This window comes from Saccopteryx bilineata, chromosome 11, assembly GCF_036850765.1.
Source record: "Saccopteryx bilineata isolate mSacBil1 chromosome 11, mSacBil1_pri_phased_curated, whole genome shotgun sequence".
Classification (NCBI taxonomy): domain Eukaryota; kingdom Metazoa; phylum Chordata; class Mammalia; order Chiroptera; family Emballonuridae; genus Saccopteryx; species Saccopteryx bilineata.
The window spans coordinates 80,609,281-80,623,931 of NC_089500.1; the positions used below are offsets into that span (position 1 = coordinate 80,609,281).

The 14,651-nt window shown below is 41.9% G+C and overlaps 3 protein-coding genes across 3 annotated transcripts; 1 reads left to right on the forward strand and 2 right to left on the reverse strand.

Moving 5' to 3' along the window:
- Nucleotides 1-2,040: 2,040 nt before the first annotated feature.
- On the forward strand, nt 2,041-2,368 carry LOC136315373 (histone H4). Its single transcript, XM_066246917.1, has one exon. The coding sequence runs from the start codon at nt 2,043-2,045 to the stop codon at nt 2,352-2,354; it is 312 nt and encodes a 103-aa protein (XP_066103014.1). The 5' UTR covers nt 2,041-2,042; the 3' UTR covers nt 2,355-2,368.
- Nucleotides 2,369-5,884: 3,516 nt separating this feature from the next.
- Nucleotides 5,885-7,073, reverse strand: H1-6 (H1.6 linker histone, cluster member). Its single transcript, XM_066247028.1, has one exon. The coding sequence runs from the start codon at nt 6,677-6,679 to the stop codon at nt 6,032-6,034; it is 648 nt and encodes a 215-aa protein (XP_066103125.1). The 5' UTR covers nt 6,680-7,073; the 3' UTR covers nt 5,885-6,031.
- A 1,553-nt stretch (nt 7,074-8,626) lies between these two features.
- On the reverse strand, nt 8,627-14,516 carry LOC136315574 (histone H2B type 1-C/E/F/G/I). The gene is made up of 2 exons (XM_066247282.1): nt 14,098-14,516; nt 8,627-9,025 (listed from the first exon to the last, which is right to left on the reverse strand). Exon 1 carries the CDS (start codon nt 14,484-14,486, stop codon nt 14,106-14,108), a length of 381 nt encoding a protein of 126 aa, XP_066103379.1. The 5' UTR covers nt 14,487-14,516; the 3' UTR covers nt 8,627-9,025; nt 14,098-14,105.
- Between the last annotated feature and the right edge of the window lie 135 nt (nt 14,517-14,651).

Sequence of the window (14,651 nt, forward strand, 5' to 3'; positions counted from 1 at the left end):
GTGGCATACATGATTAGAGTCAATGTCATTGGAAAAAAACTTTGAACCGGGAATTAGAAGAAAATATAAAAGAAGGAAACATAGTGTATACATTCTACTTTTATTGTTTTTTTTTTTAATGTATTAAAAAACACCTTGAGATTTCAGTTTTACCTATGAACTTGCCCTTTTTCTCTGTAATGTTTAACATCCCTTCCTCACTAAGTCTCTTATTGTTACTGAGTCCATGTGCCCAGTGCTTCAAAAGGCCAAACTTCAAAAGGTCTGGCTCTAGAGTAAGAAAAGGTTTGTTGATGGAGAAGTCTCCAATCAAGAAGATGGGAGCTCTAATGGCCTTCAAATCCATTTAATTGAGAGGCTGAAAGACCTAATGAGCTTCAAATGTTTTTTGCTCCTGAACTAGGTTAAGCGGTTTTAAGGGTTTAGGGGGGAAGAAGTATGCGAAAGCCTGGACGGCAAATTCTAATTGCAGGACCTTGGAATTTGACCATTTATGGTAAGTGTCCTGGACAGTGGACCCTTGGCTTATGAAAGAGGTCCGTGTTTGAGTACTTGGCTTCTGTCCGTTCCGGGTGCAGCTGGTCAAAGGTCACACCTCTGCGCATGCCCCACTAACACGACTTGTGATTCCGGTCTGTTGTCTCTCCAAAGTAACTCAGTACTGTTTCCTTAAACAGGACAGGACTGTTTTGAGCTTGTGTGCTGGTGGTAGAGAGTGAGAAGGCCCCAAAAGCTCTCAATTTGGAATAGAAGAATGTAACCACTGAAGTATTTCAGAAGTGCTACAAATCACGTGCTATTCAGAACTTTCTCGTGCTCTTCTGGATCTTCCTGTCCCTTCCTGGGTCTCCTCTCTCTCTCTCTCTCTCTCTTTCTTTTTACCTAAGTCTGAGGTATAAATTGTGATCGTTCTCAAGCCAGCCTCATTTTAAGTTCCCCTAAAATAGGCATTTATTTATTAACCAGCATCGGGAGAGGTTTTTTTTTTCCTCCTTTTTTTCCTTTTAATTAGAGTGATTCCTACAGTGGAAATTTTCAAAAATTGCGGCAGGAAGCTAAAGTAAAAAAATTCAGAATTCTTGCTTCAAACCACATTCAGATCTCATTCTGCTCTATTCTGCTCTCTCTCTTTTTTTATTGTGCTTAGCCTTGTTTAAAACAGTATTAATTTCATCAAAGCCCTCTCAGGAAAAGAACCTGAAAAGGCTTTGTAATGACCTTAATCAAGTATTAGCCTTACCCTACAATTAATCCTCAACTCGACAAAACGTGTGTTCTTGCCTCTCAAACAGGAGAAGGTCGAAGGGCATTAGATTAATAAAGGAGGATAGGGGACCTGCCCTGCAGGCCAGAGAGGCTCAGGGCAACTGTGTGTGCACGCTTAGCTTTATGCTCCCTCACTCACAGACTCTGCCTAAAAAGAAGTCAGCTAATAAATGTGTAAAGAGAGAGAAGAAAAGGAAACAGTTTTAATTTGCAACGCTTGGTCGACCTTTTCCTCTTTTCAAACATAAGACCTTAGGGGCCAGAGCTTCTTCACGGCCAGCCTTATACTTCCTGGGGCATAGACTCGCCTGTCAAAAGGCGTCCATTTAAACAGGGATAGTGGAAGGACTGAAAGGGTAAGTCCCTTCACCTAAGAATCCGCCCTCCTTTGCCATTTCTACGTTCCCCAAGGAATCATTACATAATTTATTACTTTCTAAATGGGAATAAATACACATGAATGGACTTCTCTGTTCATCTTTTTCATGACTTAGAGCATAACAATATATCCAAATTACAAAGTAGCGCGTAAATAAATTATGTGAAACAAAAGCGAAAGCAAATCTTTTCAACGCAAAGAAATCGACACTTTCCGTTTCTGCCTCAGCTAGGTACCCTAGCCAATCAAAACGATGAAATGTTAATATTTTTTCATGGCTCCACCCCCACGATGACCTCATTTAGTAAACAACGAATACATACTGTTTTCATTCTGGTCCGCAGGAGTTCTATTTAAACGACTGCGGCAAAGCTCCGGGGTCGGAAAGACTGCAGCCATGTCTGGTCGCGGCAAAGGCGGGAAAGGTCTCGGCAAAGGGGGTGCTAAGCGCCACCGCAAAGTGCTGCGCGACAACATCCAGGGCATCACCAAGCCTGCCATCCGGCGTCTGGCCCGGCGCGGCGGCGTTAAGCGTATCTCCGGGCTCATCTACGAAGAGACCCGCGGGGTGCTCAAAGTGTTCCTGGAGAACGTGATCCGGGACGCCGTCACCTACACGGAGCACGCCAAGCGCAAGACGGTCACGGCCATGGACGTGGTCTACGCGCTCAAGCGCCAGGGCCGTACCCTCTACGGCTTCGGCGGCTGAGTTATCTGTTCTTACCGCCCTAATCTTGTATCCACCAAAGGCCCTTTTCAGGGCCGCCCACCTTCCCTCGGAAAGAGCTGTGTGCGGTTTACGTGTCCTGGTGGTTACCCACCCTCTCCCGCCGGATATATGTTTTAGGTTTTGCTGATAACTGTTCTCGCTTTTCAGCAGTAATAGACAAACCGATCCCTTCTCCCCGACAGGTTTAGGCCAGTCGGTGCGCAGAGGCTGGGCCGCGGAAGTGTGACCTCGGCCTCTTCATGCAAAGTGGGGGTTTTTGAGGTGACGGTTTTAGGAGTAAGTTAACTGGAGGGGGTCCTAACTAGTTCCGGACTCACTGGAGAACATACACAGCATACACAGGAATTCGAGTTTTCTTTTCGGCACCCCACCCCCACCATCTCCCGGCCAGGGACCTTCTCCGCCCTTTGTCCCCTGTAAAAGTATCAACCACAGGCAGTGGTTGCCGAGGAGCAGTTTACAGTGACGCGGAACTCTTCAAGCGCGACCGAGCTAATTTTTAGTCTGAAATAGTCAATAAACATTTCTACAAGATTCGTTTGCGAGGGTGTAATAAGCTGCCCAAAGGAACCCAAATCGGTTAAAAAAAACAGCATTTCCATTAAGGCTGGGTGTTAATTTCCAATGTATTTCTCCCGGGCGACATCAGAAAAATGAGCATACTTGACTCCACATGCCTCCCCCTTGTTAGGCTTTGGGCTGAGTGACGTCACCCGGTGGGTTTGCGTTTTAATATAATTAATTTGAGCTTGTTAATTTCCATTCTCAGGCTGGGCCTCTCTCTAGCCCAAAGCCAAGCGCTTTGTAAATTACCATTGCCTGGGGGTCAGTGTTATAACCCGGGTCTCTAACTTTGTCAGTCCAGATGACCTGGCTTTGCCTTTGCGAAGGGAGGAGCTCCCTCCTGCGGTAAAGGCTCTCACCTCGACTGCCCTTGACTCCCGGCTCATTTTCCTCTTTTTCACTGGGCCTAATGTAAACTATAAAATTTTCTTGTTTTCTGTTATAGACCATTCAAACAGTACAATATAGTTATAAAAGTTTTTTGAAGTATGTCTTCCTATTAAAACCATAAATTCTCACAGGTTCTTTTCAAGGCCGGCCACAAAATAGTATGATGGGCTATTGTTAGGAGTTGCAGAAATGTTAACTGAGTAGATAAAAATCAGACTGGCAGTTTGTATGAGGTTGCTGGAAGGTAGGAGCATTGTTATTTTGCAGTGCAGTTCTATAACAATCATGGCATCTTGCCACACTAAGATGTTAATTTTTTTTTTATTTTTACAAAGCAAAAGAAGTGAGCCTCCTTTAGAAGGAACGTAAAACCAAGCGTGATCAAACTATGCCAATAAAACGACTGGATCCGTAAGAGAAATGTATTTTGTGCATTTGGAAGCATTCTGAATAAGGTCCTTTGGACTTACCGGAATGTTGGACGTCCTTGCTGACACAGAGGCCTATTGCTATGGCCTGACACACACAGAGCTATGTAAATGAAGCCTCTTAGGGACAAACGGAAAACCGTGTTAAATTGTGGAGTGTTAGTATAGGGCCAATTTTCTTATGGCTAAAAAAAAGGGGTTAATGGCTGTCCCCTGAACAGGAGAAAAACCTTACTTGGTTGTTTTTAGCTTAATGTGTGCCAGGTGTTAAAAGTCTGGAGGAGCTTACGTAGGGTCGTGGAGGCAGTTCTAGACGATTTGAGTAATGCTGGGAGACTGGAGGCTGCTGGGTGGGAGGAGTCCAGTTGTTCATCTTTTTCCTTTGTGGTAGGAGGGTCCCAGGTGACCCACTGCTGTCAAGAAAGTGAAGGCTATTTCTAGTGCCGAAAAGCTGCAGCCTCAGGGGAAACTATACCATATCCAAGCAGGGCACAGGCTGGGAAGGATTCTATACAAATTGAATCCACTATCCTCAGTCATTTTCATATAAGATACAATTTAATTTTTTTACTCTGAGGCCCACTGATACAAATGAGCCCTGAAAGGCTAGGTCCTAATGAGTTATCTAAAGAAGATGCTCAAATTGAAAGAAAGAACTGCATCATTTTGTACTTAAATACCAAGGCCCAAAAATTAGATTAAAAACAGTATAAATTTTAATCTTTACCATGATCCTTAGATAAGAATGCTAAATCGCATAAGTGAAAATTGAAATAAACTAAATTTTGTTTAAAACAAAACTTTGTTTAAAACAAGAAATAGGCATTAACTCAGGCCCTGAGTATTTTCTTTCTTTTTTTTAATTTTTTTTTATTTATTTTTTTTGTATTTTTCTGAAGCTGGAAACGGAGGCAGACAGACTTCCGCATGCGCCCCACCGGGATCAACCCGGCACGCCCACCAGGGTGCAACGCTCTGCCCATCCGGGGCGTCGCTCTGTGGTGGCCAGAGCCACTCTAGCGCCTGGGGCAGAGGCCAAGGAGCCATCCCCAGCGCCCGGGCCATTTTTTGCTCCAATGGAGCCTCAGCTGCAGGAGGGGAAGAGAGAGACAGAGAGGAAGGAGAGGGGGAGGGGTGGAGAAGCAGATGGGCACTTCTCCTATGTGCCCTGGCCGGGAATCGAAACCAGGACTCCTGCATGCCAGACCGACGCTCTACCACTGAGCCAACCGGCCAGGGCCAAGTATTTTCTAATATAAACAGTTTTGTTTTATAAATGTTTTATTTAGATTCTAACAATTGTGCAGCCTACATATCCATAAAAGTTTAGGTTTAGCATCTTTTTGTCTGTGGAGCACCATCTATAAACTCTCATAAATAAAAACACATAGAATTACAATCTTATTAGAGCAATCAGAATATCAAACCAAAAATTTAAATGTGACAATATATGAGTCTAACATAAATACCAATAGTAACTATAATACTTTGGAAATGAAGATAATAGCATTCACTGTTCATGTGATGATTGTATAAATTGTATTTGTGAGTTTCACTGGCTAGTCACTCATAGCATAAAAAAAGTTAAATAATAAAGAGGTAAAAATTTCCCTATAATCCAACTTATGACATCTTGATTTCTATTATGTCCCTCACATAGTCCAAGGACACCCAACATAAGAAATGACCTATGTGGATAAAACTATATAAAAGTATAAATGTAGCACTTGTTTAAAAACCACAAAACTGACACGTTTGGGCACTATATAATGCTATTTCTTTTGTTTGTTTTTTAAATTTATTCATTTTAGAGAGAGAGAGAGAAAAAAAAAAAGAGAAAGGGGGTGGGAGTAAGGAGCAGAAAGTATTAACTCCCATGTGTGGCTTGACCAGGGAAGTCCAGGGTTTCGAACTGGTCACCTCAGCGTTCCAAGTTGATGCTTTATCCACAGCGCCGCCTCAAATCAGGCAATGCTGGTATTTCTAGTCAAGTATTTGGAAGTTTACAGAATACACATATACCTGTATTCCAACTAGTGTGTACAACCTAACATATTGGTATTGGACAATACCAGAGTACTTTTGAGTATTTGAACCTCTGTACAGTTGTACACGTGTGACAAAACCCTTTATTTCACCTCATCACAAATTTGCTTGTTAGCCATCAATGAGGTTGACCTGTAGTGTCAAAAACATCCAGTGTTACGCCATTTTAATTTACTTGAGTGGCTCTTAAAAGAGCCTTTGGGTTTTGTTTTTTAAAGACTGCCCTTTTTACTTCTTCGGTGCCGCCTTCCTGGTGTTGGTCTTCTGCTGGGTCAACTTGGTCCTCCTGCCTGTAGGTTTATCCGCCCTGGCCTTCGCTGGGCTCTTCCGCTGGGGCTTGCCCTTCGCTCCCGCAGCTTTCCTGTTGCCTCGGGCAGCTTCTGGAGTCACTGTTGCCTTAGGCTTCGGGCCTCTCTTGTTATTCTTGGTGTTCTTCGGGGACTTGGGCTCCTTGGACAATACCAGCTTTTTGGTCTTGGCCAGCTTTTTGGTCTTGGCGGTAGCAGGCTTCTTGACCTTGGTGAGCTCAGGAGAGGCCTTCTTGCTGAGCTTGAAAGAGCCTGAAGCACCTGTGCCTGTGGTCTGCACCACGGTGCCCTTGCTGACCAGGCTCTTGAGCACCAGCTTGATGCGGCTGTTGTTCTTGTCCACGTCGTAGCCCGTGGCCGCCAGCGTCTTCTTGAGCGCCACCAAGGACGTGCCTCCTCGCTCCTGGGAGACTGACAGGGCCTCCGTGATTAGCTTGGACACTGAAGGGCTTGAAGTCTTGTGACTCATACCCGTCGCGGCCACCATCTTCTTCCCTCGCTTCTTGATTAGAGGCTTCTCCATAGACGGGCCACTCTGAGCCGAGTCCACGGGAACTTTTTCAGACATCAGAGCCCAACAAAACAGCAGGTAGCTCGCAAGCGCCTTCAAGGGGTGGGCGGGCAATCCTGCTGCCTTATATAGGGCAAGCTGTGCTCTGATTGGTGCATCGCGTAGGCACCGCCCTGACCCATAGGGGGAGGAGCATTTGTGTTTGTTTTACCCCTGAAAGTTGAAATCCACAAATATTGTTTGCACAGAATTGCCCAGATTCCATTGCTGGATGATCTGTGGAAACCCGGGTTTCACATGCAGTCTTGCCTTTTAATGATAAATGACCCACCTTGTCAGAACCATCCAATAAAGCCTTCGATTTTCAGCAAAATTCAAGGAGAAGAACAACATTTCCACTATTCCTTGTAAATTTAAAAGTGATTTTTAGCAGGCGACTTATCTTATCTTTTTTCAGTGGTCTTCCAAATTGTTTGCTTCCAATGGGTGGAGAAAACAAATCAGTCACGCCCTGACTTTTATCAACAATTGTGCATCTGTGCAAGGGAAGTAACACAGATCTCCTAGATGTCTCACTGTGGAATTAGATGCATATAGGATGATCTACAAACTGTGGAATATGACTTTATTTGGACAAATACAATCTAATAAGCCATAATCTACAAGATGCTTGTGACTAAAACCACCATTGGAGTTCCTGGAGCTAGATAGAAGATTGTCAAGAATTGAGTAAGTATCATGGATCTCACACATGATATCTTCTTGGTCCAAATCAGGTTGTCATCATGGTTGGTGTCCTCAACTGAGTGTTGCTTCTGGTTTCATTTATTCAAACACCCACATCCCCCATTCCCAAATGCAGACACAGAGAAAAAGATTCAGTCCTTATCTTCAATTAACTGAAAACGTGAAGCAGGAACCTTGGCCTGAAGAGCTCAATGGGATCCCTAGACCCAGATCACACACCCCGGACTGGACTGGCAGGTGTGTCTGCAGAGGTGTGGGACAAGAGATATTGGAACAATGTCCAGGATGTTTCTCAGATAGTCTTAGAACTCTTCAGTGAGAGGTCAGGATGTGAGTCAGGAGGCTGCTGAGGGAACGGTGCAGTGGAGTCAGAGCCCATGGGTCAGTCAGCAGAGGAGAAACCTGTAAAGACCATCTTGTGAAAATCCCTGAAGGCCTGCTTGAGAAACTTGATATTTATTCTGCAAACTGGGGAGACATGGTAGGTTTTTAAGGAGAGGGTTTGTGTATTGTTGGAGTTCTCTTGTGATAATCAAGAAAACCTCTCTCATGGGGAGTTTAGGAGCCTTATAAGAGGTAATAATGTAGGTAAAAGTAGTTTCAGTTGAATACGACCGAACACAGTTTATTACTTTAACAGAGTCCTGGGCAGAGGAGGGACCTGATATATATTAGGTTTTGGTTTTTAATCTTAAACTAAGATCCTACTTCTTTTTAGTAAAATGCCTCCCCATGCAATGATTACAATTATGTCCATTGTTTTTCAGCAGGTTTTATGAGATCATGACTAATAAAAATGTGGTGGGAGATTAACCTCAGTAATGATGAAATAAATAAAACTTCAAAAAAGCTTTTTGCCCTATGAGGTTAAAGTTGCTTAAAAAATAGTCTTGTGTAAAAAAAAAGTGTGTTGTAAACCAGAAAAATTTTGTTATGTTGACATAGTCCTTCTGAATAAAAATTTGGCAGTGTGCATTAAGAGCCTTCAAAATGGTTTTACCCTGTGATTTAGTATTTCTACATCTAGAAATCTATTTAAAGGAAATAAATATTTAAATATTTGTATAATCTCTAATGCATAAAAATAAAACTCAATATAAATAGCCAATAACAGAGGGCTAATTATATAAGTAGTAATACATCTATAAAAATTGTGTTTCTAAGCACATTACCTAGAAATGTATGTGTATGTACATATAGCATGATACCTACATTTGTTTTATATATTTCTCTTTACACAGATTTGTACAATGAACATTTAATATATTAAAAAAATTTTATTTATTGATTCTTAGTGAGATTGGAAGGAAGGGAGACAGAGACAGAGAGATTGAGAGAAAGATTGATTTGTTGTTCCACTTATTTACGCTATCATTGGTTGATTTCCGTATGTGCCCTCACTGGGGATTGGACCTTCAAACAGCATTTCAGGGCAATATTTTGACCAACAAAGTTACTTGGCCAGGGCTGGTCATTTAATATTTTTTATACAAAAAGTAAAAGGATGTTTTAGCCAGGTTTTTATTGACCTTTCCACGATTGTTAAAAATATGGCTTTATCTTCTAGTATCTCTCATTGTCATTGGGTTGTGAGATGCCAGTGTCCAGCAGTGACCAGTGGTGGGAAAAGACATGTATAAGCCCCATTTGTTCTTCCTGTAAAAAGAGAGAGGTTGATTAATTCACTTCTATAATTCATCAGATACCTGATATTGTACTCAACTTTGAGAAGAGCAGCAATAATGGTGATGGCTAGTGTTCGCTAGAGTTTGTTTTGTGCCAGGCACTGTTCTAAGCACTTTGTACACACCAGTGCCTTTAATCTGCAACAGCCTACCCTTGTCCTCTCTGATTTACAGGTCTGGAAACGAAAGCTAAGGGAGGAAGAGTTTCCCAAGAGATACAGCTACTGTCTGGTTGGTTACCCACCCACCTAGCGTTGGAGTCTCTGTACGCTCTTCAATAAAGAACCAATAGTCAGTGTCCTGTAACTTACTTTTGCGTTAAATCTTGAAGGGTAAGTGTGAATGTGTCAGGTGGAAAAGGAGTTAGGGACTGTCACTAAGGACACATAGGAATTAGGTGGAGTGCTTGGAGGTGCAAGTTGAAAAGTTCAAACTGGTTATTTCCAGGTGGAATGGCTGTAACAGTTTCCAAAATCCTCCCTTTCCTCAGGTGCTCATCTCTCGGGGTTGCTGGCAGATGAAGTCAAAGCGCCCCTCCCAGCCTCCCCCCCCCCATTTTAAAAAAATAAGTCAAATGGAAATCGACCTAAATAAATGCTTAGTCTATTTCTTAAGGTGTTACAAAGTGTATTTTTTCTCTTCTTCCTGACAAGCAAAGGCAAACCTGATTGTATTTGAACAAATAACCATCTTGAACTTTTCATTGCAGAAGCTGGTTCCTTTGAGCGCCTGGAGGGCCAGCACTTCATTCGCTGGCTCAATGTTGCAATTCTCTCACTGTGGTCCCCCATCCTGCTCTGTTTTGTTTTGCTTTGTTTTTCTCCATGGCACTCACCTTCTAACAGACCAGACGTTTTACTTACTTATCCAGTTTTTACATCGTAGTCTGCTGGAGTCCTAGCTATCAGGGAAGAGATTTTGTGATTTTGTTCAGTGATGTTTGCAAACGTGCTTGGTGCACATTAGACGTTCAAAAAAACATATTGAATGAGTTAATCAATTCAGTTATCTTTGTGCACTTAGTATGTGCCAGGCTTCGTGATAGCCTCCAGGGATACAATGGGGGCCAAATCAGAGCTCAAAGTTTATTGTGTTTTACAGCTAAACAAGCAATGATATTCAGTGCAAACAAGTGTGACAGTTACACAGAGCCAATTGGGAGTGTCTGGTCATGGAAAACAGCTGGGAAATGCCAGGGCCAAGAAGATGCCTGCAAGATGAGTAGGAGTTTTCTAGGCAGGAAAGAGGTGGCGAAAAACTGGAGACCGAAGTCCAGCATGTGTGGGAATTGGGGATCCAGGAAAAGCAGGATGTGGGCAAATCTGGCTGCACAACAGGAGACAGGAACGAAGGCCACAAACAGTGGGCAGGGCAAGATCCCATCACACTAGGAGTCAAGTATTTGGAAAATCCTAAAGGCAAGATAAACTTGTTCGGGCTCATTCCAGAGGCTACATTTTTCTCATCGTGAAACAGTGTTGTGCAGCCATTTTGCTAGCATGATACGATGTCTGGTAAGTATTTCATATCTGCTATTTCATTTAATCCTCACCCTATCTCCATGAGTAGGTCATGATTACCACCCCGCCAGCTCAGAGTGGTAGGGCTGTTAAAATAACTCAAAGACACTTAGCAGGTCATTAGCACATTCTGTACTGTGAACAAGGTGCATAAGCAATAGATTGATTTCATCCAAAAAAAAAAAAAAATCAAAACGGTAATTTATGTAACTAGAAAGAGGGGAGAACAGATCTGCAGACTCTCTGGAAACAGGGTATCATGGCTGTACATTATTTTCAGTAGAAAAGAGATTGATATGGACTTGCAGAGCCCCAGAAGTTTCAAAAAAAGGAGTTTAGTGTTTCTCTGGACACTCCAAGATTGGCTAGAGAGCATTTGTGACAGGCTGCCTCTGGGTGACCCACAATTGGCACCATCACCTTGGGTCAACCGCATTCAGTTACTAGGGTCTCATACAGGGCATAACCATTTGGGTTTTAGTACCTTCTTTGTCACATTTATTTTTTAGAGAGAGAGAGAGAGGAAGGGAGAGAGATAATCTCTTTTCTTTTTCTTTTTAACTGAGAGGCAGGGAGGAAGGGAGCAGGGAGGCAGAGAGATAGACTCCCGCATGTGCCCCTACTGGATCTACCCAGTAAGCCCTCAGACAGGACATTGCTCTGCCCATCTGGGGGCCTCTGCTCCATTGCTTTCCAATCAAGCTATTTCAGCTCCTGAGGTGAGGCCATGGAGCCATCCTCAGCACCTGAAGCCAACTTGCTCGAACCATTTGAGCCCTGGCTGTGGGAGGAGAAGAGAGTGAGAACAGGAAGGGGTAAGGATGGAGAAGCAGATGGTCGCTTCTCTTGTGTGCCCTGACTGGGAATCAAACCCCTGACTTCCACAAGCTGGGCCAACTCTACCTCTGAGCTAACTGGTCAGGGCCTGTTTTTTTGTTTTGTTTTTTAATTTACTTATTTTAGCAAGAGAGGAAGGGAGAGAGAGAGAGAGGAAATTGTATTTGCCCTGATAGAGTAAATGAACTGATAACCTCTGAGCTTCTGGACAATGCTCTACGCAGCCGAGCTGTCCACCCAGGGCTGTTCTTTGTCACATTTAGTCATCTGTGTACAGAGAAGGAGGACAAAAAATGTCAAGAAGGCAATCACAACAAAAAAATATTTGAAATCTGTATCGTCTCCAAAGCAATATGTTGAAACTTTGATTTGAGTCCTGAAAATTTTACTCTTCCTGGTAGCATTTTGTGCTTGCTTTTTAATCAATTCCAGTATATCATAGATAAATATAATGATGACTTCAATTATAAAGTATATTTACCTTATCGGCATCAATAAGATAATATATATTACTTTGAATTCACTACATTAACAGTAACAACTATCTAATATAGCCATTATCTTGTATGAATATTGTTTCTCTGTAGCTATAGTGCTTGATAGAGTGACTACCCAGTGTGTGATAAAAATAGCTCTTAAAAAAACAGATAGTGGTATTCGCTCCCAGGCATAAGGAACTGGGAGGTAGTGCCATAGCCTGTCTGGTACTCTGGGCCCACAAGTGCACATAACATATCCCTTTTACAAATTGGAAGTGGCAAAGACAAACATATCTATTTCCATTCCCATAATGCATCTGTATGTCCTTCAACTTGTTAAATATTATGGCCATTCTAAACTGTGTAAAAACAAGAGACTTGAATAAATCAAATTGTTATAGTGATACATATTTTCTGCCCTCCAAAGTAGAAAACTATTCAGGTTACCTAAGATTTGGCATGGATTTACTCAATTTAATATTCATCTGAATTCTTAAAATTATCTATTGATTATGAATTCAGTATTTGAGCTGACACATTGAATCTTGAACTGTAATATTATAAAAATCAATGCACTTTTAAAATGACATTATGATTTAATTTAGTTCAATGGCTAATTTACAATTGTATAATTTTAGATAAAGTGATGTTATCTAACCAGTAAACCTAGTGAAAGAAATCTAGTAAATTCAAATTAAATTTTTTTTAATGAATTTGAGACTTGACGTAAACTAGAATATCATGCTAACATTATTTTCCATTATCGCAATAATATATGAAAAGACAGAGAGCCACCTTTTAAAGCAAAATTAAGTCAGTAAATTTGTCCAAAAAATTATCTTGACTAGAAATGTGATACTTCCCCTAGAAAATCACATATGATAAATTAAAAATTTTAAAGTTCTTTAATATATTAAAGTAGTGCACTTTTATGAATAACCTGTTACCTTTTGATATCTGTTACCTGTTAACTAAGGCCATTAATCAAACTCACAGTTGAACTTTTTTCCTGAATTCTGATTTTTATTTGAATTCGTCTTTTAAAATGTTTTTAGTCTTTTCACAAGCAAATTTAAATTTAAATTTAGATTGAAATTAATTTCCTAGTGAAGTAACATTTCACTAAAAATGATTCATGAAACAAAAATATCTTCAATTTTGCAAGTTAGAGGAGCTAATTGTGAATTTGGAACAAAATTTAAAGTAGGTAAAAGCCACACGTTAGTCAAAGAAACAGACATGTAATCAGAGATCTCTTGATAAGAATATGAGCTAATTTTGATACCTTTCTAAGATTGGTAAAAAATTCTACTTTCTAATGACGTATCCTTTACAATATACTCAGTTAAGATTTAAATTATTAAATGTTTTGTGGAGTGCTTGCAAGCCCTATCTTTTTTGACGTCTTATTTATAATGACATTTTCCTTCTCTCTCCTCTAATCTTACTTAAAAGACACGAAAGAATAAAATATGGAGTTATTGAATTACAAACTTTAGAGGTGGTATAGATGAACTGGAGCCCCAGCCAGGTAGCGTACAGTTGGTGAGAGCATAGCCCTGATACACCAAGATTGTGGGTTTGATTGCAGGATAGGGCACATACAAGTGTCAACTGATGAATGTATTAAAGCAGTCAGTTGGGAGGATTTATGTGGCAAGCATCTGCAAAAGTCCTGTTTCTGTGTTTCCCTTAATTAGGCCAAGACTACACCATTTTCCAGGCAGCCAAAGCCTTGCCCAGCTGAGTTCTAATGGAAAACCGTGTAATGTCTGTTTGGCCTGTGTCCTCTTACCGGCTGTCACAACTGCAAATTTAAAAACCAGATTCCTTCTAAATTACTTAAGAACTTACACGGGATTGTTAAGGATCTGTCTATTCTTGTTAAATATAAACCTAACTTCCTGTTTGTCCCCATTTTTAACAGAAACAGTTCACAAGACGTTGCAATTATCCTCCATTTCAATACAGTAACGGTAGTTTTTTAACGCTTTACAGTCTGCGCCTTGGCCAAAGACCACACGATCTTTAGGCAAAGTAAAATTCCCCAGCCCACAACGTGCATCAATTGTTCCTGCTCCTTTTTCTAATCGGGACGTAATAGCTTTGTTACAATTTTACCACCACATAAGTTTCTGTTTACAGCTCTTTGTGGCAATTTGGGTGGCTCTGAAAAGAGCCTTTGGGTTAGGAGACAAGCCGCTTACTTGCGAGTCTACTTGGAGCTGGTGTACTTGGTGACGGCCTTGGTGCCCTCGGACACGGCGTGCTTGGCCAGCTCCCCGGGCAACAGCAGGCGCACGGCCGTCTGGATCTCCCGGGACGTGATGGTGGAGCGCTTGTTGTAATGCGCCAGGCGTGACGCCTCGCCCGCGATGCGCTCGAAGATGTCATTGACGAAGGAGTTCATGATGCCCATGGCTTTGGACGAGATGCCGGTGTCCGGGTGGACCTGCTTCAGCACCTTGTACACGTAGACGGAGTAGCTCTCCTTGCGGCTGCGCTTGCGTTTCTTGCCATCCTTTTTCTGCGCCTTGGTCACCGCCTTCTTGGAGCCCTTCTTTGGGGCGGGCGCTGACTTCGCTGGCTCAGGCATTCTCAAAGGTCAAATCACCCAGAGTAAGATGGAACTGGGACAGAAACTCTGATACTTATAGAGGCTTTATGCTAATGAGGAATGCAGAGAGACTCTTAGTTCATTGGAAGACAAACCACAGGGCTGTCATCCTTGGGCCGAGCTATGTAAATTAGGTATGAAAAT

What these genes read in the sequence shown, in the direction of transcription:
- LOC136315373 (XM_066246917.1), top strand. Translation starts at nt 2,043, where the DNA reads ATGTCTGGTCGCGGCAAAGGCGGGAAAGGTCTCGGCAAAGGGGGTGCT.
- H1-6 (XM_066247028.1), bottom strand. Translation starts at nt 6,679, where the DNA reads ATGTCTGAAAAAGTTCCCGTGGACTCGGCTCAGAGTGGCCCGTCTATG.
- LOC136315574 (XM_066247282.1), bottom strand. Translation starts at nt 14,486, where the DNA reads ATGCCTGAGCCAGCGAAGTCAGCGCCCGCCCCAAAGAAGGGCTCCAAG.